Source organism: Hyperolius riggenbachi, chromosome 10 (assembly GCF_040937935.1).
Source record: "Hyperolius riggenbachi isolate aHypRig1 chromosome 10, aHypRig1.pri, whole genome shotgun sequence".
Classification (NCBI taxonomy): Eukaryota; Metazoa; Chordata; class Amphibia; order Anura; family Hyperoliidae; genus Hyperolius; species Hyperolius riggenbachi.
The window spans coordinates 252,399,095-252,426,207 of record NC_090655.1 but is presented as its reverse complement, the minus strand read 5'-3'; the positions used below and the strand labels follow the sequence as shown (position 1 = coordinate 252,426,207).

The 27,113-nt window shown below is 44.4% G+C and overlaps 1 protein-coding gene across 1 annotated transcript in view; it reads right to left on the bottom strand.

Annotated features, from left to right (window-relative positions):
• Nucleotides 1-27,113, bottom strand: part of LOC137535281 (zinc finger protein 721-like) — a 161,569-nt gene that overhangs the window by 106,083 nt on the left and 28,373 nt on the right. The window contains exon 7 of the mRNA XM_068257101.1: nt 17,865-19,262. Within this exon, the coding sequence (XP_068113202.1) occupies nt 17,865-19,262 (1,398 nt within the window). The remainder of the gene's footprint in view (nt 1-17,864; nt 19,263-27,113) is intronic.

Genomic DNA, 27,113 nt, shown 5'->3' with positions numbered 1-27,113 from the left:
TGAGAAGTTTACTGATTGGGTGCAGTTAATTTATAAACACCATATGGCCAATATTAGGGTAAATGGCCAGCAGACTGCATTTGTTTCCTTTGGCAAGGGGCACCAGACAGGGGTGCGCCTTTTTGCCTATATTATTTGCACTGGCCATAAATCCTCCTGAATTGCTCATCAGAGAGGACCCAATTTGGGGGGTTTAAAAATTGGGGATTTGGATCAACGTATTCGCTTATATGCGGACAATATGATCTTATTCATGGACAAAATTGAGACCTCTTTACCTAAGGCAATGCTACTGACTGGAAATTTCTGCCATTACTCAGGTTTTAAAATATATTGGGATAAGTCAGTGATAGTTCCCTTTGGTGAACACCCAGTAGAGCCAGGGAGATTGGGTTGCCCTGGATCAACTGCTTCTGATTTTAAATACCTTATAATAACTATGGAGACCTCCCTTATCCTGACCAAAAACCTATATCCCCTTTTAGACCTTGTGAAACAGAAGTTCAAACTGTGGTCTAATCGACCTCTGTCTGTGGCTGGCCGGATCAATTTAATAAAGGTGATCATTCTCCCCAAGGTTTTGTATGTAATAGAGCATGTTGCCATCCCAATTCCCCTTAAATTCCTTAAAGAATTAACATATTAAAGTCTCCATTTGTATGGGGGAATACTAGGCCCAAACTTAGACTTTCCCCGCTATAGAAACCTAAGGATAGCTGTGGGCTGGCCTTTCCAGATTTCCGGCTGTATTATCTGGCCAGACAACCGAGGTATATTAAGTCTTGGTTTGATGGTGAGGTTCTTCCTAAATCAGAACAGCATATTGTTTAGTCTTTTGACCCACATCTAATATTGGGATTGTTAGAGGCTAGGTCAATAAGACCCTGGGGAGACTCCCCGTACACAAACTATGTCACACAGTGTGAACCCAATTGAAAAAATTGCTAAATACAGTGGGTTGCAAAAGTATTCGGCTCCCTTGAAGTTTTCCACATTTTGTCATATTACTGCTACAAACATGAATCAATTTTATTGAAATTCCACATGAAAGACCAACACAAAGTGGAACGAAAATCATACATAATTCCAAACATTTTTTACAAATAAATAACTGCAAAGTGGTGTGTGCATAATTATTCGGCCCCCTTTGATCTGAGAGCAGTCAGTGGCCTATAGACATTGCCTGATGAGTGCTAATGACTAAATAGAGTGCACCTGTGTGTAATCTAATGTCAGTACAAATACAGCTGCTCTGTGAGGGCCTCAGAGGTTGTCAAAGAGAATATTGGGAGCAACAACACCGTGAAGTCCAAAGAACACACAAGACAGGTCAGGGGTCAAGTTATTGAGAAATTTAAAGTAGGCTTAGGCTACAAAAAGATTTCCAAAGCCTTGAACGTCCCAAGGAGCACTGTTCAAGCGGTCATTCAGAAATGGAAGGAGTATGGCACAACTGTAAACCTACCAAGACAATGCCGTCCACCTAAACTCACAGGCCAAACAAGGAGAGCGCTGATCAGAAATGCAGTCAAGAGGCCCATGGTGACTCTGGACGAGCTGCAGAGATCTACAGCTCAGGTGAGAGACTCTGTCCATAGGACAATTATTAGTCATGCACTGTACAAAGTTGGCCTTTATGGAAGAGTGGCGAGAAGAAAGGCATTGTTAACAGAAAGCATAAGAAGTCCCGTTTGCAGTTTGCCACAAGCCATGTGGGGGACACAGCAACCATGTGGAAGAAGGTGCTCTGGTCAGATGAGACCAAAATGGAACTTTTTGGCCAAAATGCAAAACGCTATGTGTGGCAGAAAACTAACACTGCACATCACTCTGAACACACCATCCTCACTGTCAAATATGGTGGTGGCAGCATCATGCTCAGGGGGTGCATATCTTCAGCAGGGACAGGGAAGCTGGTCAGAGTTGATAGGAAGATGGATGGAGCCAAATACAGAGAAAACTTGGAAGAAAACCTCTTGGAGATTGCAAAAGACTTGAGACTGGGGTGCAGGTTCACCTTCCAGCAGGACAATGACCCTAAACATAAAGCCAGGGCAACAATGGAATGGATTAAAACAAAACATATCTATGTGATAGAATGGCCCAGTCAAAGTCCAGATCTAAATCCAATCGAGAATCTGTGGCAAGATCTGAAAACTGCTGTTCACAAACACTGTCCATCTAATCTGACTGAGCTGGAGCTGTTTTGCAAAGAAGAATGGGCAAGGATTTCAGTCTCTAGATGTGCAAAGCAGGTAGAGACATACCCTAAAAGACTGGCAGCTGTAATTGCAGCAAAAGGTGGTTCTACACAGTATTGACTCGGGCCGAATAATTACGCACACCCCACTTTGCAGTTATTGATTTGTAAAAAATGTTTGGAATGATGTATGATTTTCGATCCACTTCTCACATGTACACCACTTTGTATTGGTCTTTCACGTGGAATTCCAATAAAATTGATGCATGTTTGTGGCAGTAATGTTACAAAATGTGGAAAATTTCAAGGGGGCCGAATACTTTTGCAACCCACTGTATATTGATTCAGCCACCACTAACTAATGCTCACAAGCAGAACCAGCTGCAGTGGGCAGAGAAATACATGAAGACTAATTTTCAAAAAGTCCTGTTTGTTATAATTTAAGTAGGCCTCAGTTATTTGGCCTGAATTTTATGTAAAAGGCTTGTCCGCAGAGTATGCCTTTAAAATAAATAGAGTTTCTTGTGATGCAGGCAGAAGCATCTCAGTGTCTGCGTGAAGCAGATGATACACGCAGATACTGAGAACATGTTCCTGAAAGAAGGCCACAGGCCTACACTGACCTCAACATGTACACCACAAGAACAATCAACATAGGCCATGTTTACCAAAATACCACATTCCAGTAAGTAAGGGAAAAGTGACATTAAATATTAATCGAGTAGGTGGGTATTATGACACCACGAGGGGGCTAAGCCAATAGTCGGGTCTGGGGGATGGCGAAGATGAGGTCGCATTTAACTCTTTCCTAGTCGGTATTAAAGACCCGGGACGGGCAGACAGAGCACACTCTGATTCCTGCTCTGCTTCCTACTTTCATGCTAACTAGATGCTGACTGGGACCTCTAAGTATTTTCATTCTTCATGTAATCTGATCTAATGTATGCTGTACATAGGTAGTAGAGTAACGTAGTCTAGAAAAAAGATAACTGACTAACATTCAGGAGGAAGGTTAGTCAAGAGCTGTAACGCCAGGACCTTAAACATGCGGATCTGCTTTGCTAGGATATGATGAACTGTATCTGTATATTTGTGTAGTGAATAAACTCCTTAAATATTGAGGAAGCCTGAGAAAACTCTATCTCCTGCTTGCTGTGTTGAGAGTAAAGTTATCTCACAGTCTGTGAGACGCAACTATAAGAAGTTGCTGGTGCCGGATCGAAAGGTTATTTAACACTGTTCACTGGTGAGGGCCAAGCAACCCTGGATGGTCCAGATGGATGGAGTAGTGGATGGTTGGTGGACGGCCACCATGTTCCAACAAGGCTGCATTGTCAGTAATGCGGTGGAGTCATGTTTTGGGCTGGAATCATTGGAAAGTTTGTGGAGGTTTTGACTGACAACTTTCCTCCGTGGTACAGAATGAAGAAATATGCTTTCCATGATAAAATCATCTTCATGCATGACAATGTACCATCTCATGCTCTGCATCAATGGCTGCTATGGGGATAAAAGGAAAGTCATGGGGCCATATGCAATTCCCCTTTACTCCTGAGTTTTCTCCTAGGTAATATTATCAAAATTGTTAATAGTACTTCTTCAATTACTTTTTGGTACCTGTTCAATTGCACAGTGCTGAAAAATTATTTTAAATAGAAAATGAAAAAAAATATCTCCTGGCAGAAAACTCTGGAGAAAAAGTTAATTGCATATGGGCCATGGTGTGGCTTCCATCCTCCTCTGACCTCAATCCTATTGAGAACTTTTGGAGCATCCTCAAGCAAAAGATCTATGAGGGTGGGAGGCAGTTTACATCCAAACAGCAGCTCTGGGAGGCTATTCTGACATCTTGAAAACACATTTAACAGTCCAATAGTGATGTAACAAACACCAATCCACGCAATATAGCTGTTCGTGGCCAGCTCCATCGACTTAAATGGCAGGTGAACGGCCGCCAAATTTTAGTGGTTAACCTCCCTATCGTTCTGGACGAGCTAGGCTCGTCCAGAGACGCCGGAGGTGACCGCTCAGGCCCCGCTGGGCCGATTTGAATAATTAAAAAAAAAAAACACGCAGCAAGCACTTTGCTTGCTGCGTGCCTTACCCGATCGCCGCCGCCCGCCTCCGATCCGCCGCGATGCAGGGCCCCCCCCAGGCGAGACCCCGTGCGCTGCCTGGCCAATCAGTGCCAGGCAGCGCTGAGGGGTGGATCGGGTCTCCCTGTGACGTCACGACGCCGCCGACGTCGATGACGTCACGATGTGCGTCGCCATGGCGAAGGGGGAAGCCCTCCAGGAAATCCCGTTCAGCTACATGAAAAAGAAAAAAAAATATGTGCAAAAACGTGCGGCCGCGGGAATCAGAACGCCAGGCAGGTTAATAGCAAAACAATCAAGAAAAGATGGAGCGCATTAATCGTAAAAGGTGGTTTATTAGGATATAAAAGTTATATTCACAAACACAAATAGCGTAAACGCTTGTCAGCGGGCAGCCAACCGCTTCTCTCAACAGGGGAGGATGTCGCGCTGTGGCCAGCAGCGCGAGTCCTGATCGTCTGGGCTCCCTCTGGCTGTGAGGTGGGCATGGCTGATTCAGCGGGCGTGTGACGTCCTGACGCGTTTCGGTGCTCTGCGCCTTGGTCAATGATCTGACGAAGGCGCAGAGCGCCGAAACGCGTCATGACGTCACACGCCCGCTGAATCAGCCACGCCCACCTCACAGCCAGACGGAGCCCAGACGATCGGGACTCGCGCTGCTAGCCACAGCGCGACATCCTCCCCTGTTGAGAGAAGTGGTTGGCTGCCCGCTGACAAGCGTTTACACTATTTGTGTTTGTGAGTATAACTTTTATATCCTAATAAACCACCTTTTACGATTAATGCGCTATGGCGCGCTCCATCTTTTCTTGATTGTTTTGCCAAAGTTACCCTGCTACGGAGCGTCGCAGTGCATGACACCATAAGAGGAGTGCATCTCTAATTGGTCACCTAGGAACAGGAGCGCAGGATTCCTCTCTTTAGGTTAATAGCAAAGCCCACTTACATGTTACTGCAGATTTGCAGGATATGTTACGGTTACCAGAAGGAGGGTTGCTAAAAGATTTATACATATCTGGGGCTTCCTCCATCCCCCTCCATGCAGATCGCTCCCTCACCACGGTCTAAATCCTTCTAGATTGCCCAGTATTAGTCCCATTTTCTCCCTGGCCAGCTGTTGCAGGTGCAGTGAGCCCAAGTGCGCTTCCCTATCTTACTCCCGCATCTGGGAGCGTTCTGCAGGTGGAGAATGCTCCTAGCACGGAGTCCAATGGAGCGAGCGTGTGGCCGGGCCCCGCATGCGCAGTATGCCCAACTGGCCGAGGAGAACGAGTCTGATTCTGCACAATCCAGACAGCTTTAGAGCATGGCGAGGGAACGATCTGTGGAAAGGGGGCTGGAGGAAGCCCCGGGTATGTATAAAACTTTTAGTAACCCTCATCTCAGTGTCACTTTAAGAAGGGCAGTGGGAATAAGAGGAAAATATTTTTTCCAAAAAGACCTTATAGTTTTTGAGAAAGTCAATGTTAAAGTTAGAGGAAAAAAGTAGCAAAGTTACTGCCGTAAAAGGAGATAATGTATTAACATGTATATAAATGTATTTATTTATTTTTTATATATGTTTAGAGTGTGTGAATTATAAAAAAAATGATGTGGGGTACCCCTTCCTGATCCTTTTTAACCTCTTGTCTCCCATGCAGGCTGAGATAACCAGAATGCGGTGCCCCGGCCGAGTGGGGCTTTGTGCCCTTAGCTATACCAGCCTGCATGGTCCATGGTATGGGGGGGATCTCGGGGAGAGGGATGGCCAAGCCTCTCCCTTTCCCTCACAACCCTTGTCCAATCCATGGACAAGAGGCTCTTCCCCCTCTCTGGTGCCCCAGGAGGAGGTGGTGGCCGCCAACGTCCTTGGTGTGGTTCATGGTGGCATCTTTAAATTTCCCTCCAGGGCTCTCCATTGGTTCCTTAACAAACCAGTGGGTATCCTCTCGATCCCCGTCCTATGTGGATACTTCACTTCAGGCTTCCACTGTCTTCCCCACCTGCCCACACCTATCGCACCCACCCATACTGGCACCCAGCGGTGGACCGTCGGGCGGAAGCAATCTCAGCTATACTTAGTATAGCTGAGAGCGCAGTGTATGGCGGCGGCTGGCGAAGATCTTCGATAAAGGTCACAAGATAGAGGATATTGGTGTGGGAACATTTTTTTTTAAAGGTACAGGTAAGTTTTTATGGTTAATAAAGAATATTAAAGGACTTTTTTCGTGGTTGTGGTTTTATTTCATTTAACTCCTTGTGGAAATGGGTAAGGGGTACTATGCAACCCTATATTAAGATCTCCTCGGGAAGGGGTGGGCATCTGGGGGGGTCCCCTTCTTAAAGTCTCCCAGATGCCACTAAGAACCTCTCCCAGGATGTTGGGGGCCGCCACCTCCTCCTGGGGCACCAGAGGTGGGGAAGAACCCCTTGTACCACTTGTCCATGAATTGGACAAGGGCTCTGGGGAGAGGTGGAGGCTTGGCCATTGACCAAGTTCGCTGGGAACTGTTGTCTGGTGAACTGTTCGGGCCAACTCTACTGTCCAAAAAGTCACACATTTAATGGATGCAATCAAATAAGACTCCTATTTTAAAATGCAAAGTGAACTGTTAAAATGTTTAAAAATTTAAAATGTTAAAAGTTTGATTAAAGTAACTAAAGTAGTAAACATGCTACAAACACAAATGACAATTTTCAGTTCTTTGTAACCTATAAAATGTTTTGAAACTTACTGAGCCTAATAATTTGGAACAGTGCATTGTATTTTTTTTTTTTTTTTTTAAGAAATACTGTTATCATTAGGAGGTTTGTTCAATAAAATAAATAATACTGAATTGTAATCTTAGTTGATAACATGAGAATTATGCTGACTGTTATTTACATCAATTATTTAGGTAAATGAGAAAAATATAATTTTCATAATAATTTGGAACCGGGTGTTGGGGCCATTCATTATTGGCCACCACTGTTGGGGGCCATACCTGGTGAGATACAAAAGTGAGATGAATGTCTGATTGATTGATTGATAAGAGATTACTATTCACGGTATATATGTTAGCTTCTTTTATAAGTACTGAATGTTCTATGATAGTTCATGACAACACTGGCAGTTATAATTCAAAATAACACATTTGTTCATTACCATCGAAAACTGGCTATGAGATGTTGCTAACCATAACATTCTCATGCAAGATTGACCATCAAATGCTGCTAGTCACAACACTAGTGGTTATCTTAGTAAACATGTTTTTTTCATTCTCATGGCCAACTGACCATGAGAATGTTGCTATCTCCAACACTGGTCAAAATATGAGATGTTGTGCGAAGTTCTCACATAAGCAACAATAGTCAGACGTGTTCTGTGATGCTTCTAAAGCATGCTGTGATCACGCAGTCATGTGTCTTGTCTGCACAGGCGCACTGATACAAGCACATGGTGATCACGCACCCTTATCTGCACAGGCGCATTGATGAAACATGTTCTACGCCTGCGCAGTTACTGAATTCTGTCTATATAAGAAGGGAAAATACTTTTGAGTTGGGGCTTTCGAAGGACAAGCAGACGACGTGCCGTCCATTTGAGTCGCCAGGTATTTCCCCTCCGAGGTCGCTGAGGTCCCCCGATCTTCTCTGGGTGATGCCACAATACTTGGTAAGAATATTGGTGCTCACTAATTCAAATACAATGTAACTATGATTCTGCAAGCCTAGATGATTATTATAACAGGATTGTAGCTCAATAAATATTATTATTGAACCTTTCCTCATGTTTTGCTGCAATTCCTTTTACCCACTATGGTGGTGAGCGAAGTTAGAGGGTTTAAAAACCCTTCCCGTGAGGCAAAACACCTGGTCATTATAGTATTTGCCCTTTTGTTTCTTTCAGTTTATAAATAGGGATGGATGGCCTGAGTCTGGGTGCTTGTCTAGTTGCTGGCCTAGGCAGTACCATGACTAGTGCCGGTCTTAATGGCTATTTTCAACTCTTGGGTTGAAGGCGATTTACTGGCCCACACTGTGGGGTGGACATACCTTACTTACCATACATTACCCTGCTGCCATTTTAGAACAGCATGAGAAGGAATTGGTGTCAGTATAGTAGGCCATAGAACCTGGTGGTGGGACCACAGCAAGAGATAACAATTAAAAATATGACATTAGCAGGAGGAGGAACTGGTGGCATCAGAGTAGGCTGTGGACCATGGTGGACCACAGGAATAACCTCAAAAAATTCTGACTGCAGAAATTCCAGGCAGCAGTCATGAATCCACAATTGGGGCCTCCCCACAACTTGAACAGCAACATTTTCAACCCAGACAAGCCCAGAATTAAAGCAATAAATTTATCATGGCAGCAGCAGCAGAAGGCCTTCGAACATCATGAGGAGCAATTGGTGGCAGCATAGTAGGCTGAGAAACCTGATGGCGGGACCACAGCAATAACCCACCAAAATTTCTGACAGCAGGACGTTCCAGGCAGTGGTTGTGAAGCCACAGTTGGGACATCCCCACAACTCAAACAGCACAATTTGCAACCTGGACAATGGCAGAATTACAGCAAAACATTTTTCTTATAGCAGCAGCAATTGGTAGCAGCAGAGTAGGCCATAGAACCACAGCAAGACATTTAATAATTAAAATGATGATATTAGCAGGACAAGGAATTGGTAGCAGCAGAATGTGCTGGGGAACCTGTTGGTGGGACTACAGCAATAACCAAAACAAATTTATGACAACAGAGCTTCCAGGCAGCGGTTGTGAAGCCACAGTTGATGCAGTCAAGAGACTGGACACCAGTAGGGAGCTTGCTCACTATGCCATGGAAGTCCTTTCCTGCCCCCCTTCTAGCATGTTATCAGAGAGATGCTTCAGTGTGGCTGGTGGCGTGGTTACTGAGAAATGCTCCCATCTGTCCACAGAGTCTGTGCAAGACTAACATTCATCAAGATGAACCAGGTTTGGGTTGAAGGCGATTTCTGGCCCCTACTGTTGGTGAGAGGAGGACCCGAAGTAGCTGGGAATGTCCCTGCCTCTACCTCACTCAAGTCACTACCCATATAAAACATTCATTTTATGGAATTTAATACAAATGTCTGCCTGCCTACCTTGTTACCTCCAAAAAATGTTAACTTGCTGTCATGAGGAGGATGTCTGGGTTGAAAACTGTGCTGAGTTGTGGGAGCGCCCCAACAATGGCTTGAAGACCGCTGCCTGCAACCTCCATTTGTCATATTTTATGCAAGCTGTGTTCCTACTGCCAGTGCCAGGGTGCATGGCCTACTCAGATGCCACCAATTCCTCCTCATGAAAATTATATAATTTTGTGTAATTATTGTGGTTACCACCGCCAGGTTCTACGGCCTACTCTGCTGCCACCAACTGTGCTGCTGCTGATGCCTCACCACTTCCTTCCACTATGACAGGCGAAGGACAAGTAGCAGTCCTGTCTGTAGCAGCTGCTTCTAGTTACATGGGCCCAGTCTCCCACTCCCTCTGGAGTGATCGAGACAAGGGTCACATTCTGCACTACAAACACCACAAAATACATTCAGCACTGGAGGGTTGGCTTCGTTTCCTCACTCACAGGATGGGATGTTGTAGCAGACGGCCACACGGTGGTGGTGCTGCTGCTCTGACTGCTGCTCTGGCCACTCTTCCACAGCATCTAAAGCTGCTGGTGCTCCCTCAAGTGGTGTATCTTAAAGGATACCCGAGGTGACATGTGACACACATGGGTGAGATACACATGGGTATGTACAGTGCCTAGCACACAAATAACTATGCTGTGTTCCTTTTTTTCTTTCTCTGCCTGAAAGAGTTAAATATCAGGTATGTAAGTGGCTGACTCAGTCCTGACTCAGACAGGAAGTGACTACAGTGTGACCCTCACTGATAAGAAATTCCAACTACAAAACACTTTTGTAGCAGACAATGGCTTCTGAGAGCAGGAAAAAGACAAAAAAGGTCAATAGTTCATAGATTTTAGCTCTGGCACACTTCAATGAATGTGCCATTGAGCAAAAACAATAAAACAGTTAAAACTTAAAAAGTAGATTTAAACATAAAATAAAATTGTGGAATATCTTAAAAAGTCATTTTTAGAAGAAGGCAGATAGATTTTCGCTTTGGGTGTCCTTTAAAGTTAGAATAGAGGCCTCCAGATCTCTCTCTTTATGCACTGAGTCACCATATGTCTTGCAGATGGTGACACACTCATCTGTGTCAGACTGACAGAAGGACTGCCAGACAGGTGCAGTGAACACCCCCTTACGGCTTGAAGTGAGTGTGGAGGTCTCCCTGGTTTGGTGGTGGCTTCAGCAGCCGGCTGTGGATGCTGGCTTCCACACCCACTACTGGCCCTGGCTCAGCACACCATGGTAAGCTGACCCACCTTCTGGTGTCTTGCCTCCTCCGTGCTGTCATCGGAGATGTGTGGAACGTAAGCAGGGTCTGCACACTCATCCTCCAACAACTCCTCCTATTCTAACCCCACCTCCTCTTCCGCTGCAACATTGCCTGCATACCCCTCCTCTTCTTCAAAGAGAGGAGAATCTGCAGCGAGCACCTCCTTCTCCTCCTGCACATTAGGCCCCAGGGACACCTACACTTCCTTCAAAGCCTCCCACACCAAGCTCCCTGAAACTGGGCTGAAGTCCAGTGGTCTTTAATCCAGGAAGCTTGGGTAGACATCGCTTTGGGTCGTAGGCTGCTGGTAGGAGGAGAAGTAGTCATGGTGGAGGACTGTGTGGAACTGCAGCCCTGATGCTGCTGTGACATCAGCTCCATAACTGCCTCCACCTGCCTCTCCTCAATGGTTTGATGACCCTGGGGGAGGGAGAGGAGAACAACAAATTGGATTGAGCCTCTGCGCCTTTCCTCTCAGCTCCCTCCACAGCTGAGCACCCACTGGCTGGCGGCGGACCAGCCAGGGAGCCAGCGATAGCTCTGCCTCTGGCAGACATGGTACAATCAAAGAAATACTTTATTTACAGTTAAAAAAAGTAGCATGTGGTGTTATTTTCAACAGTAAATGTGTTCTTTAAAACAGTTTTTTTTTTAAACAAACAGAACGTGCCTTAGGGCCTATTTCCACTACACGCGGATTCTGGATGCAGAAAACCGACTCCAATGAATGCCTATGGGAAATATTCATCAGAAAAATCGCGTTTAGTGGAAACTCACTGACCTGAACACTAAGCGCTTTTCACTAATTTACTAAATACGCTATAACACTAGTATGGTAATATAACAATAATATTTTTATAGCGCTTTTCTCTCTGGGGACTCAAAGCGCTGTTACCCTGCATTATGCAGTCTCAAAGGCTCGGGAAAAGAGGTGCGTTTTTAGCCTTTTTTTTTTTTTAAAGCTGTCCAGAGAAGGAGCCTCTCGTACTGATTGTGGAAGTGAGTTCCATAGAGTAGGGGCTGCATAGGAAAAGGCCCGGGCACCAAATGTTAAGTGTGTCCTGGGAATAACCAGCTTCATCTTGTTGGCAGAGCGGAGGGTGTGTGGAGGGGCATAAAGTTCCAATAGTTCCACTAGGATCACAGACTCAGTATACACACATATATTTATATATACCAGGGCATGAGCAGCACAAACCAAATTATATGCAATACTATGCAAAGCATGCACGCAGCACTGGAGATCCCCAGTCTCCATAAGAAATATATAAATACAGAGGGACTTCAGCACACAACAGGAAAGCAGTGACAGGGGCTCTTGGTTACGCTTTAACGCGTTTAAGCTCACCAACGCGCCAATCTGGTGAGTCCTGCTTTAACCAGGCAAAAAAGCGAGTATGAAAATAGTAAAGAAGTGGGGATTGCCAGAAGTGGATCTTTTTGCATCAACACTTCAACAATCGCAAAGTTCCGAGGTACTTGTCTCGATTTCCGGAACACAAAGCTCTGGCGATGGATGCTCTAACTCTTACCAGATTATACTGTAAAGAGTTTCCTCCCAGTTTAATGTGTCTTAAGCCTGGTACACACCATACAATTTCTCTTCAGATAGATGGGTCGAATAGATATCTGATTTCCGACCGTGTTTCTGAACGATTTTCTGATCACTTCTATACAAAATTGATCAGAAAAACGATCAGAAATCAGATCGGACCTGTTGGAAATTATCTATTTGACCAATCAATCCAAAGGAAAATTGTATAGTGTGTACTAGGCTGTTTGAAGACATTTGTTTAAATAAAGTGAACATTCAATCTAGTATTTTCATTGTTCACAATCGATCATTTGTATGTTGTCCGGTGTAATGCTCAGTACACACGATGCAATTTTCCGTCAAATCTTTTGTCAGAACGACTATTTCCTACATGTCCGATTCGATTACTGATCGATTTTCTGATCGATAATCCATAGAAGTGTACCTAAAATCATTCGGAAATCAGATCAGACATGTTGAAAATAGTAGATCTGACCGTAAATCGGTCAGAAAATTGCATCGTGTGTACCTAGCATAGGGCATGCAGAGAATCTGAAGTCATAACCACAATAGTTATTTAGGTAATAGCTTTAATGATCAACTGTACAAGATTTCCTTGCAAGCTTTCATAACTATACATTTCATCTTCAGGCAAAATACAGAACTGGAGATGGAAGGTAGAAACAGGAAGTAAGCAGTACATGCAGCGCCGGAGCTCAGCAATGTAAGTATCTGATCAACCCCTTAGCCGCTGTTCATGTGTCTGCTGCTTTACAACCATCACCACCTGCCCCCCCCCCACTACATCTCAGCAATGTAAGTATCCAATCACCCCCTTAGCTGCTGTTCATGTGTCTTCTGCTTTATAACCATCACCACCTGCCCCCCCCCCTCCGCATTACATCTCAGCAATGCAAGTATGTAAGTATCCGATTACCCCCTTAGCTGCTATTCATGTGTCTGATGCTTTACAACCATCACCGCCACCCCCCCCCCCCCCGCACTACATCTAAGCAATGTAAGTATCTGGTTACCCCCTTAGCTGCTGTTCATGTGTCTTCTGCTTTACAACCATCACCACCGCCCCCCCCCTCCGCACTACATCTCAGCAATGTAAGTATGTAAGTATCCGATTACCCCCTTAGCTGCTGTTCATGTGTCTGCTGCTTTACAACCATCACCACCAACCCGCACTACATCTCAGAAATGCAAGTATGTAAGTATCTGATTACCCCCTTAGCTGCTGTTCATGTGTCTGCTGCTTTACAACCATCACCACCGCCCGCCCCCCCCCACCCCCCGCACTACATCTCAGCAATGCAAGTATGTAAGTATCCGATTACCCCCTTAGCTGCTGTTCATGTGTCTGCTGCTTTACAACCATCACTGCCGCCCCCCCCCCCCCCGCACTACATCTAAGCAATGTAAGTATCCGATCACCCCCTTAGCTACTGTTTATGTGTCTGCTGCTGCTTTACAACTAACAGCAGCTTTTTTATACTTCCTGGGCTAAGGGGGTAATCATATACTTACATTGCTGAGATCCAGTGCGGGGGACACTGGATCTCAGCAATGTAAGTTGATGATTACCCCCTTAGCCCAGGAAGTATAAAAAAGCTAAAATCACTAAAATCTAAAGATTGAGGTGGCTCACCTCATAGACGGCAACTCACTTTGAGTAGAGAGGTGCCCTGAATGCGGATTTGAGACTGCAGCGGCAATTTATTAGGCCTGAGAAAGTGTGCTAGATCCCACGAAACGCGTTGCCTGTGCTTATTAAATAAATAGTTCTACTCAAAGTGAGATGTCGTCTATGAGGTAAGCCACCTCAAGCTTTAGTTTTTAGTGATTTTAGCTTTTTTTTATACTTCCTGGGTGCTTCTTTACCTTTCTTCTGTGCCATACTCCCCTCTGCGGTCTAGTAAAGGGGAGTTCCATACACCTAACCCAAGGTGGATTCCACCCACCTCACGGGTCTAGAGTGCATGTGATTCTTCAACAGGAGAGCGACCACCTCCAAGATTGCTGGCATACCGGAGTGGAGTCAGGTATAATCCACTCCACCTGCCTTAAGTGGTCGGTTGCCCGTGGTGCAACCCACCTTTGTGAGTAATCTCATCTCAAACACATTTATATATTCATCAATCTGTGACATACTGCACAATTTAGGCTCCCATTGTCTCTGTGCTTCTTTCCCCAGTACCCTATACCCCCTTAGCCGCTGTTCATGTGTCTGCTGCTGCTGCTTTACAACCAACATCAGCCATCCCCCCCCCCCCGTCCTAGATCTCAGTAATGTAACTATGGAAGTATCTGATTATCCCCTTAGCTGCTGCTCATGTGTCTGCTGTTGCTGCTTACCACCCACCCCCACCACCCATCCCCCGCAGCTTGTGGGGAAGACAATCTTGTTGAGAATCATATACAAGTCTCTGTATGTTCCATAGCTTTGGTACCATTCTGATCCAGTTCTGTATCATGCTTGGCGATGACAATCAAAGTTATGAAAGCTTGAAAGTTAAAGAAATCTGTTGCAGTTTGTCATTGAAGGTATCGCCAAAACAACTTTTGTTGTTATGACTTTGGACACAATGAAACAATCAATGTTGGGAGATGTGACATGTTATTTTGAGAAGCAACAATCACTATATTGTTAAGAGTTGTATTTGATGTGTAAAAGGGACCCTGAAGTGAGAATGATGTGGAGGCTGCCATATTTATTTTTCATCTTTAACAATACCAGTTGCCCGGCTGCCTTGCTTATTCTCTACTGCTAATAGTTTTTTTTGCTGTAGACCCTGAACAAGCATGTAGATGATTTTTGGTTTATAAAACTATGAGAAGATTACCTGCATGCTTGTTTCAGGTTTGTGATTCAGACAGTCCTGCAGCCAAGAGATCATCAGGACTGGCAGCAGCTGAGCTTGTGTAAAATGTTAAACATGCAGCCACTTATCTTAGCAGCTGATCCTTGAATCCCCCTATTCTCCACCATCACTCCTTTATAAATGATACTTTGAATAATTACACTCATTTCAGACAACAATGTTCACTCCTATCACCCTCCCATTCACTCCTCTTGCACACCCGGCCACTGCCCTCCAGTAATGGGAACACAAAGCAAAGGGAATGTGATAGGATCAAACACTAAGAACATGTCCTCTGTTGTAAATGGAGTCATTAGAAATATTAAGCTTGTGAAGAAACCAAAACTGATAGCAGGGCCAAGCTGGAGAGGATCAGACAACACACACAACTCTAAAAAATATGTTATACAAAACACAACACCATTGCTTAGTGTAGAAATTGATTTATTAAGTCTACAATCCTCAAACAAAGGCAACAAAAAATCCGTCTGAGACCTTAAACCCGAAACAGGATGAATCCAGAAGTGATGTTTATTCATCCTTTGCCTTCAAACAACACAACAAAACTCACAAACCCAACAGGTGGCATTGAGGCCATACACACGCCTGATTAAGGTAGTAAGACTAATAGAGATAAAAAACACAGGGACACGGGAGCCCGATATCGTGTATTACCGTTGCGTGAGATGATCTATTGTAGAGAAAATATACTCACAATTCTGGGTTGCTGTTTAGGCAACCACCATCAGAACATGTGGAGAAGTACCGTCTCCACTCGGCCTTGTCGGTCGTCGCTCCTGGAAAAACTACCACTATAATGAACTACAGTAGGTATAACCCCACGTAGTGGGGTGTTAATTAGTATCAAACACTGTGGGAGGCGCCCTTAGGTCTCGTGATATAAAGTGCAATATCAATTGATCACAGGTAAGCGTAATGCGTCTTACCTGTTATGGAGGCTCGTACACATAAGGATCATATAAATTGAGTTTATTTATAGCACTATGGACTGGACAACGCGTTTCGCGACTGCAAGTCGCTTCTTCAGGTCAAATAAAGTGCTTCAGAGAAAAAATAAAAACAAAGTGGCGCTCAGGCTAAAACATCTCACTTCATAGAAGTTAAAATAACAATTAAAATAACAATCCAACGATTATATGTATAAACACACGTACTGAAAATACATATATACACACACACATATACACATCACTTCTCATATCTAAGACCATAAATACCTAATACGTAGACATCTATAAAACATGATCAGCATGAATTATTATTATTATTATTATTTATTTATATAGCGCCAACATATTCCGCAGCGCTTTACAAAGCACATATATATAAGAACTAGGTGAAATCCAAATAGGACCCAATACCAGACAAATTTATACCCTGGCAGTGATCTATATTTACTCTCATGTCAAACTACACACAGGTGCTCATATTGGCACCTATAGCTGAACTAGTAGTAAAGGGTGTCTATCAAAGTAACATGTATCACTGTTACTTTAACCTTTTGCACCCGTTTGTTATTATACAGAGATATATATTGCTTCATCTATAGCCTGATACGTGTTACTTTGATAGACACCCTTTACTACTAGTTCAGCTATAGGTGCCAATATGAGCACCTGTGTGTAGTTTGACATGAGAGTAAATATAGATCACTGCCAGGGTATAAATTTGTCTGGTATTGGGACCTATTTGGATTTCACCTAGTTCTTATATATATATATGACATTCATGCTGATCATGTTTTATAGATGTCTACGTATTAGGTATTTATGGTCTTAGATATGAGAAGTGATGTGTATATGTGTGTGTGTGTATATGTATTTTCAGTACATGTGTTTATACATATAATCGTTGGATTGTTATTTTAATTGTGATTTTAACTTCTATGAAGTGAGATGTTTTAGCCTGAGCGCCACTTTGTTTTTATTTTTTCTCTGAAGCACTTTATTTGACCTGAAGAAGCGACTTGCAGTCGCGAAACGCGTTGTCCAGTCCATAGTGCTATAAATAAACTCAATTTATATGATCCTTATGTGTACGAGCCTCCATAACAGGTAAGACGCATTACGCTTACCTGTGATCAATTGATATTGCACTTTATATCACGAGACCTAAGGGCGCCTTCCACAGTGTTTGAGCCTGACTAAGGTGGTCAGTAACCACCTCCTCAGCCAAAAGTCAGGCATGTACAGTGGCCCCCTACCCCCAAGTTATCAGCTCACCCCCCCCCCCCGACAGCCGATTGCATGGTCTGTGCCATTGCCCCACCCGCTGTGTGACATCAATTTGGGGGGTTTGTTGTCCCTTAACCCCCCAATGTATAGCTACAGAGCTGACACGCATCTGAACAGACCGGCTAGCGATGTCACCCAAGGGGATCGGGTCCTGATACCTGATGGCAACATAAATAAAGAGCTGCGTATGCAGCTGTAGAGTAGCTCTCAGTTCTGCCTTTCCATAAGGACTATGGGAAAGCAACTGGTATAATGTCACAACACCATCCACACTATTGCAGTAACAATCCAATGCACTGAGCAGCATGAAAGAGTCCTCAGGATTCAGTGTAAGAATGCGGCCATGTGCGCTTTGCAAGAAGTTAAAGAAACATTGGAAAAGAACACTTAGGGCCAAAACATTTCCCACACTCAGCACAAATGTCTCACAAGCAGTGATTTACTCACAACACATTTCCCACACTCAGCACATTCTCACCATTGTGAGATCTCTTATGTTTAACAAGGTTTCCTTTTTGTGAAAAGCATTTCCCACACTCAGTACATGAATAGGGCTTCTCACCTGTGTGAGATCTCTCATGTGTGACAAGCTTTCCTTTATTTTCAAAACATTTCCCACACTCAGCACATGAATAGGGCTTCTCACCTGTGTGAGATCTCTCATGTTTAACAAGGCTTCCTTTCTCTCTAAAACATTTCCCACACTCAGCACATGAATAGGGCTTTTCACCAGTGTGAGATCTCTCATGGATAACAAGGATTCCTTTCTGTCCAAAACATTTCCCACACTCAGCACATGAGTAGGGTTTCTCACCAGTGTGAGATCGCCTATGTTTACCAAGGGTTCCTTTCTTTGCAAAGCATTTTCCACACTCAGTACATGAATAGGGCTTCTCACCAGTGTGAGATCTCTCATGAACCATAAGGTCTGATCTCTGAAGAAAACATTTCCCACACTCAGCACATGAATAGGACTTCTCACCAGTGTGAGATCTCTCATGTAGGACAAGGTGTGATTTCCAAACAAAACATTTCCCGCACTCTGCACATGAATAGGGCTTCTCATCTTTGTGACATCTCTCATGTTTAACAAGGCTTCCTTTCACTCCAAAACATTTCCCACACTCAGCACATGAATAGGGCTTTTCACCAGTGTGCGATCTCTCATGCTTAACAAGGATTCCTTTCTCTCCAAAACATTTCCCACACTCAGCACATGAGTAGGGCTTCTCACCAGTGTGAGATCTTCTATGTTTACCAAGGCTTCCTTTCTGCACAAAACATTTTCCACACTCAGTGCATGAATAGGGCTTCACACCAGTGTGAGATCTCTCATGAACCATAAGGTCTGATCTCCGAAGAAAACATTTCCCACACTCAGCACATGAATAGGGCTTCTCACCAGTGTGAGATCTCTCATGTATTAAAAGGTGTCCTTTCCGTCCAAAACATTTCTTACACTCAGCACATGAATAGGGCTTCTCACCAGTGTGAGATCTCTCATGAACCATAAGGTCTGATCTCCGAAGAAACCATTTCCCACACTCAGCACATGAATAGGGCTTCTCACCAGTGTGAGATCTCTCATGTATTAAAAGGTATCCTTTCTGTCCAAAACATTTCCCACACTCAGCACATGAATAGGGCTTCTCACCAGTGTGAGATCTCTCATGTAGGACAAGGTGTGATTTCCAAACAAAACCTTTCCCACATGTGGAACAGGAGTAAGACCATCCAGCAGAGGGAGAGCTGTGCTGGTTAGGAGTCCCCTTGGGGTTAGACAGGTGAGGGGAGTCTGGGGGAATACTTGGGGTAACCAGGATATCTGCAGGTGACTCTTGTCCAGTGACATCACCATCCGTTGTACAGTCTGTGGATACAGAGAGACGAGTCTCTGAGAGGTTCCTGATGCCGGGACTCCGCCCTGCAAATAGAGAAACATCATCACTTCCTGTTAGAGAGTTCTGAGGGGAGGAACAATTATCATTAGGGATGGTCAGTGAGCTGCTGATAATTCCAAGTTGATGCAAAGATAATGCAGATTGGAAATGGGCCAGATGCAGCATCTGCATAACGTGCATATAATTAGCATATAATTTTCACCATCTCAGAGTTATTGGCATGTCACTGACCATCACTAGTTATCAGCCTGACAGAGAACTGCAGAAGGTTGTGCTCATTACAGGCAGCCAATCACTTGACAATAACTCTGCTTTGCATGCACATTTTCTGTATCTTGGAATTTGGACAATGAAATGAATTTTATAAAAAACATGATTAGCTGAATGCAATTTGCTTTATATTTGCATACAAGTACAGAGTTATTTGCATTTCATTGACCTCCCTACACATAAAGCATTGGCCACACATTGCAAAGCAGTAAATTGTAGAGCTTGATGAGAGAATGGAAGCAATGTGTTACTCCTGTGACAACAGACCTATATGCACTTCCCCAGTGTGTATATGGAAACAGTATTTTCACAGGCTGAGGGTTTTTAGCAGTCAGAATAGAAGTTATGTTTTACATCTTTTGTAAAGATATAGATTTGTGTGACCTATATGTACTTATAGCAAGAGATCTGTGTTATGCTTGTAGAGCAATGTGGTGTCACTTACACATTCTTATTACCATTGTATCCTCCTGTCACTCATATGCCCCTTGTAATGTACCTTTATCTCTCTCTTGTTCCCATTCGTGCAAATAAAGATATTGTGACATCACACAACAATAAATTATAGGAGCTGCGAGGTAGAGGAATTATCCATTTATGTCATGGATATCCTAAACCACTAATATTTTGGTAGCTGGATTTAAATACATACATGCAGTATATATATTATATACATATACATATATATACATATATATACACATAAGCTGATGACCCAGCGTTGCCCGGGTATGTATTTGGTGGCTGTTGGCTCTGCCCACTTTTTCTAACCTTACCACACAAACACTCAATGACCAAGTTTGTGAGCTTTGGGGTCCTAGGCATCAATAATTGTATTTTCCCATTGAAAATGAAACAAATCTTATTGGCCGTTTGTGGCTCCACCCACTCTTTTGAATTTGAACCCCATTCACCCAATGACCAACTGTACCAGGTTTGAGTCTTGGGCAATTAAAAGCAAGAAGTTTTGTAACAGGATGATACCATTTATTGGCTAACGTAAAGAAAAAGAGTAAGCAAGCTTTCAGTTGTAAAGCCTTCGTCGGGCTTCAAACCTGTTCTGCTACTAGTGCCTTAACAGTGCAAGAATGGCAGCAATTTAAATATTTCTTTTGAAAATGAATAGATTAATTTTGATTGGCTTTTGTAGGCTCCACCACTTTCCTGAATATTTATTTCAGTCACCCAGTGACCAACTGTGCACAGTTTGAGAATGGCTGCAGTTTAAATTTTCCCTGTGAAATTTGAATTTGGCTCTGCCCACTTTTTGTGACCTTGACACACAGTCTCTCTATGAAGTTTGTAAGCTTTCAGGTTCCTGGCATCACAATTGTGTGAATGGAAGCAGTTTACCCAGCAAAAAAGATGTGATTGGCCCTTTGTGGCTCCGCCCCTTTAGTGAATTTGAATCCAAGTCACTTAAAGGACTTACGAGGCCAAGTATACAAAAAAAAAATAAAAAAAAGTTAGCTACCTGGATTAGCTTGTAAGGCACGGAGGACGCCGTTCGCGCCCTCCGTGCTGTTCCGCCTGGTCCCTGCCGCTGAACAGCGCCCCGAACGGTCCCCGACTGTGCGGCCCGGGTCGGGCTCCCCAGCCTGTACCAAGATGGCCGCCAGAGCTGGCCGCGGCTGCGCAGTCCGCATAGCCGCGAGTGCGGCTGCACAGCTCTAAGGCCAACCCCCGATCCACGCTACTATTACGTGGATCGGGGGTTGGCCTTAGAGCTGCGCAGCCGCGGCCAGCTCCGGCGGCCATCTTGGTACAGGCTGGGGAGCACGTCCCGGGCCGCGCGGTTGGGGACTGTTCGGGGGGCTGTTCAGCGGCGGGGACCAGGCGGAACGGCACGGAGGGCGCGGACGGCGTCCTCCGTGCCTTACAAGTTGATCCAGGTAGCTAACTTTTTAAAAAAAAATTTGTATACTTGGCCTCGTAAGTCCTTTAATGACCGACTGTAGCAGGTTTGAGGCCTCTGCCGTTAACAGTGGAAGAATGGGAGCAGTTTATATTTTCCCCTTGAAAATCAATAGGTGAGTTTTGATTGGCTGTTGTAGGCTCCACCCACTTTTCTCAATATTAATCCTAGTCACCCAGTGGCCAACTGTGTCAAGTTTGAGAACCCTGGCATTACAGTGTAAGAATAGCTGCAGTTTATATTTTCCCATGTAAAAAGTTGGCTTTTTTGGCTCCGCCCACTGTTTCTAACATTGACATACAGTCACTCAATGACCAAGTTTATGAGCTTTGGGGTCCTTGGCATCAATAATTAGCATTTTCTTAAAGAAATTAAACAAATCTGGATGTTTGTGGCCCTGCCCCCTTTTCAGAATTTGAACCCGAGTTACTCAATGGAGACTGTACCAGATTTGAGGCCTCTGCCATTCACAGTGTAAGAATATCAGCAATGTAAATATCCCAATTGAAAATCAATAGGTGAATTTTGATTGGCTGTTGTAAGCTCCACCCACTTTCCTGAATATTAATTCCAGTCCCCCAGAGACCAACTGTGTCAAGTTTGAGAACCCTGCCATTAACAGTGTAAGAATGGCTGACGTATACATTTTCCCATGTACAAAATTAAGTTGTTGGCTCCGCCCACTTTTTCAAACCTTGTCACACACAGTCATTGTATAACCAAGTTTGTAAGCTTTGTTGTCCTTGGCATCAACAATTTAAATTTTCCCACTGAAATGAAACAAATCTGATTGGCTGCTTGTGGCTCCACCCCCTTTTCAGAATGTGAACCCAATCACCCAATGACCGACCGTACCAGGTGTGAGGCCTTTGCCATTAAGAGTGTAAGCATAGCAGCGATGTAAATATTCCCCTTGAAAATCAATAGTTTAATGTTTATTGGCTATTGTAGGCTCCACCCACTTTACTGAATATTCATCCCAGTCACCCAGTGGCCAACTGTGTCAAGTTTGAGAACTCTGCCATTAACAGTGTAGAATGGCTGCAGTTTATATTTTCCTATGTAAAAAAATTAGTTGTTGGCTCCGCCCACTTTTTCTAACCTTGACATACAGTCACTCAATGACCAAGTTTATGAACTTTGGGGTCCTTGGCATCAATACTTTACATTTTACCATTGAAAGTAAACAAATCTGGGTGTTTGTGGCCCCACCCCCTTTTCAGAATTTGAACCCCAGTCACCCAATGACTGACTGTACCATATATGAGGCCTCTGCCATTAACAGTGTAAGAATGGCAAATATTCCCCTTGAAAATCAATAGGTGAATTTTGATTGGCTGTTGTAAGCTCCACCCACTTTCCTGAATATTAATCCCAGCCCTTCAGTGACTAACTGTGTGACGTTTGAGAACCCTGCCATTAACAGTGTAAAAATGGCTGCAGTTTATATTTTCCCATGTAAAATTTTAATTATTGTCTCTGCCCACTTTTTCTGACCTTGACATGCAGTCACTCAATGACCAAGTTTATGAGCTTTGGGGTTTTTGGTATCAATAATTTGTATATTCCCATAGAAATTAAACAAATCTGATTGGCTGTTTGTGGCTTCGCCCCCTTTCCAGAATTTGAACCCTTGTCACCCAATGACCGACTGTACCAGGTTGGAGGCTTCACCCATTAAGAGTGTAGGAATGGCAGCAATGTAAATATTACCCTTGAAAATCAATAGGTGAATTTTGATTGCTTGTTGTAGGCTCCATCCACTTTCTTGAATATTAATCCCATTCACCAAGTGTCTAACTGGGCAAAGTTTGAAAACCCTGCCATTAAGAGTGTAAGAATGACGGCAGTTTATATTTTCCCTGTGAAAATGGTTTTTGGCTCCACCCACTTTTGTAACCTTGACACACAGCCACTCAATGACCATGTTTGTGAGCTTTTGGGTTCCTGGCATCAAAAATGTGTGAATGGAAGCAGTTTATCCGGCAAATAAATCTGATTGGCTGTTTGTGGCTCCACCCCTTGAGTAAATTTGTGCCCCAGTCACACAATGACCGACTGTAGCAAGTTTAAAGCCTCTGCCATTAAGAGTGTAAGAATGGCAGCAGTTTAAATATTCCCCTTGAAAATTAATAGGTGAATTTTGATTGTCTGTTTAAGGCTCCACCATTTTCCTGAATATTAATCCTATTCACCCAGTGACCAACTGTGCAAAGTTTGAGACCCCTGCAGTTAATGGTCTAAGAATGGCTGCAGTTTACATTTTCCCATTGAAAATGAATGGCTGAAATTTGATTGGCTCTTTATGCTCCGCCCACTTTTCCTGGAGTTGTAACGACGGTCACCAAGTGACCAACTGTGCCGAGTGTGGGGACTCTGGCTTGATTACTGTGAGAATGGCAGCCTTTTACATTTTTTCCATTGACTTGAATGGGTGAAATCTGATTTGCTGTTTATAACTCCGCCCACATATGCAGGGGGGACGTGAGACTCCCAGAACATATCATCAGGGCTGTGGAGTCGGTCCAAAAATCCACCGACTCCGACTCCTCAGTTTAGGATTCCACCGACTCAGACTGCTCGACTCCGACTCTAATTTGCATATTATAATCTTGTTGATTAAAAGTATGTAACGTGAAAATTCGTCTCTTAAAGAGGAACTGAACCAAAAAAAAAAAGTCACTAAATTGAGCTTCCTTATCCCTTTGAAATGAATGATTAGACACAAAACACTTGTGAAGGGCAATATAAAAGTAGATATATTTGTGCAATACAACTATGAATAAAAGAGAATGGCAGGCTCCATCTTGCAACTCTCTCCCTCCATATTGCAGCTCTCACTCCATGGGAGGTGCAGTATCTGATTCTGTGGGCGGTGTTACAGTTGGAGTTAGACATGCCCATTCACGCCCACAGAATGAGATTTGCAGCCCAGTGTCATGAGGTCATCATCAGTCGCCCTGTTACAGGAAAGTGACAGCTGTGGCTTCTGCTGCTGCCCTGCACTGTACTGGCACACGCCTTGATAAAGTATTATTTTTTTTCTCTAACTATGCCTCCTGCAGTGTGAGATCGTCTGCTTGTCATCCTGCAGCTCTCCCCAATCGTTTTATGCCAGATCCCATATCATGTCCTGTAGTCATGCAGCTCTCCCCTTTCGTATCCTGACCGGCAGAGGGAGAGGGGTAACGCAACGCTGCAGAGGGAATCTGCTCTTCTATCAAACACCCCCACCCCCCCCCCCTTCCCCTCCTCGTAGGTGTCACGCAGGGGGAATCCCCTCTTACATCATCCAGCAGCCCTTGTCCTCCCCTGTAGGTAGCTTGACAAAGGGAATCTCCTCTTATGTCACCACCCCCTGCAAGCTCCCCTTCTCCTACTAGTACATAGCGCATGGGCGTGATTCAGGTCGGTGATCATCCCAGCTCTCATACACACTAAGAGATGTATGTGGCTTCAGTGTAAAAAAGGCTGACCAGGTTTCCCCCCCCCCCCCAAAAAAAAATAAAAATCATAAATGTATATATGCTTCACTCTTTATAAAACTGACCAAATGTCCACTAAAAAAATAGTCACGCATATGCTTCACTGATATTACTTCACTCTCACTTCACTTTGCTAATTTCCGGAAAACCGTTTTTGCCAAAAAGCAATCCTTTTAGATACACCATCTCCCCCTCTCGTTATCAGCTCACATACACACTAAGAGAGGTTTGGTGCTTCACAGTGTAAAAAGGACTTATGTTTTTAGTGGACATTTGTTTAGTTTTATATAGAGTGAAGCATTAACAGTGAAGCATGTATATGTATTCATGTTTTTCCTTCGATTGTCTATCTAAAAGGGTTGCTTTTTGACAAAAAAACGTTTTTCCTGAAATTAGCAAGAGTGAAGTAATATCAGTGAAGCATATGCATGCCTGTCTTTTTTTAGTGGACTTTTGGTTAGTTTTATAAAGAGTGAAGCATGAACAGTGAAATATATATATGATTTTTTTTTTAAACCTGCTCAGTCTTTTTTACATCATGAAGCCCCAAACCTCTCAGTGTATGAGGATCATCCCAGCTCTGCCCACCTGCTGCACCCATTACCAGAGGACCCCCCCCCCCCCCCTCCTGGATTCTTCTATCTCTCAGGGGCTCTGGTGGCGAGATCTCTGTGCACCTGAGTTCCTAGCTCTACACAACTGCCGCACCCATTACCAGAGGCACCCCCCCCCCCTCCTGGATTCTTCTATCTCTCAGGGACTCTGATGGTGAGATCTCTGTGCACCTGAGTACCCAGCTCTGCACACCTGCTGCACCCATTACCAGAGGCACCCCCCTTTCCTCCTGGATTCTTCTATCTCTCAGGGACTCTGATGGTGAGATCTCTGTGCACCTGAGTTCCCAGCTCTTCACACCTGCTGCACCCATTACCAGAGGCTCCTCCCCCTGCTGGATTCTTCTATCTCGCAAGGGCTCTGGGGGAGAGATCTCTGTACACCTGAGTTCCCAGCTCTGCACCCATTACCAGAGGCTCCCCTCCCCCTGCACATTCAAGTGTGCACTAGCCAATAGATTAATATTGGTTCTCAGTTTACTTGTGCTGAAAGCAGAGGGGGAGGGGACCCCAACCCAAGTTTCTCAGGGGGGCCCAGTGATCTCTAGTTATGCCCAGGCATGCTCAAATAACGACTTCGGATGAAATCCAAATAGGTATTATTCGGATTTCATCAGGTTAATTAAAACACCTGTGTGGGTGGGCGAGGGGGGGGGTTAATCTTACCCATCAGCGTCTTCTTAGTTACGTCCCTCGGCGCCTCCCACGAGGTGTTCCAATCCGCCGTCATGTGACAATATACTTCCTCCTTCAACCCGGAAGAAGGAAGTGTTTGTAATAACGTGACAGCGGATTGGAGCGCATCGTGGGGGGCGCCGAGGGACGGAACTAAGAAGACGCCGATGGGTAAGATTAACCCCCCCTCACCCAGGTGTTTTAAATAACTTGATAAAATCCGAACACCTATTTGGATATCATCCGAAGTCGTTATTTGAGCATGCCTAGTTACGCCCCTCTCCATCAGGGCTGGTTTAAACCACACGGGGGCCCTAGGGCAATAGTAACTTGGGGCCCCCCTACATTCCCCCCCCCCAGCGAAGTCAGCCCCCGAACCAACTGCTGCCCCTCGTGGTCTCGCATAGACTTCTCCCATGGCCCCCCACATATTGTGTATCTCAGCTGCCTTGTAATAACTCAACTGTATCAGCTGCTCCATCCTGTGCTTTGCCTTCAGCCCTGCTGCCTGTGTCTCCTCCATCCGGCACAGGTTACGTGTAAATAACATGCACAGTGTCATAGAGGCAGGCAGCGTGGCTGAAGAGGGAGTACAGGATGGAGCTGCTGCAGGGCCAGGTGAGTTGTTACAAGGCAGATGGGTAGGGGTATAACTACATCAGGCCCCTCTGCAGAGATTTGTTGGTGGACACCCCCCTTGGACCAGAACAGAGACATACCCGCAGAATCAATCAGTAAAGAAAATAAGTGTCGCCCAAAAATGTCCCAAAAAGCTACGTATGCCATGTTCCAACAAGCTAAAGCTATTCAGTCAACTATTCAGACACTTAAAAAAAAATCACCAGGATTGCACTTTTATTTAGCTTTCCTGTATGACAAGAAGACACAGCCAGCCAGCACTAGGGGAAGAGGGAA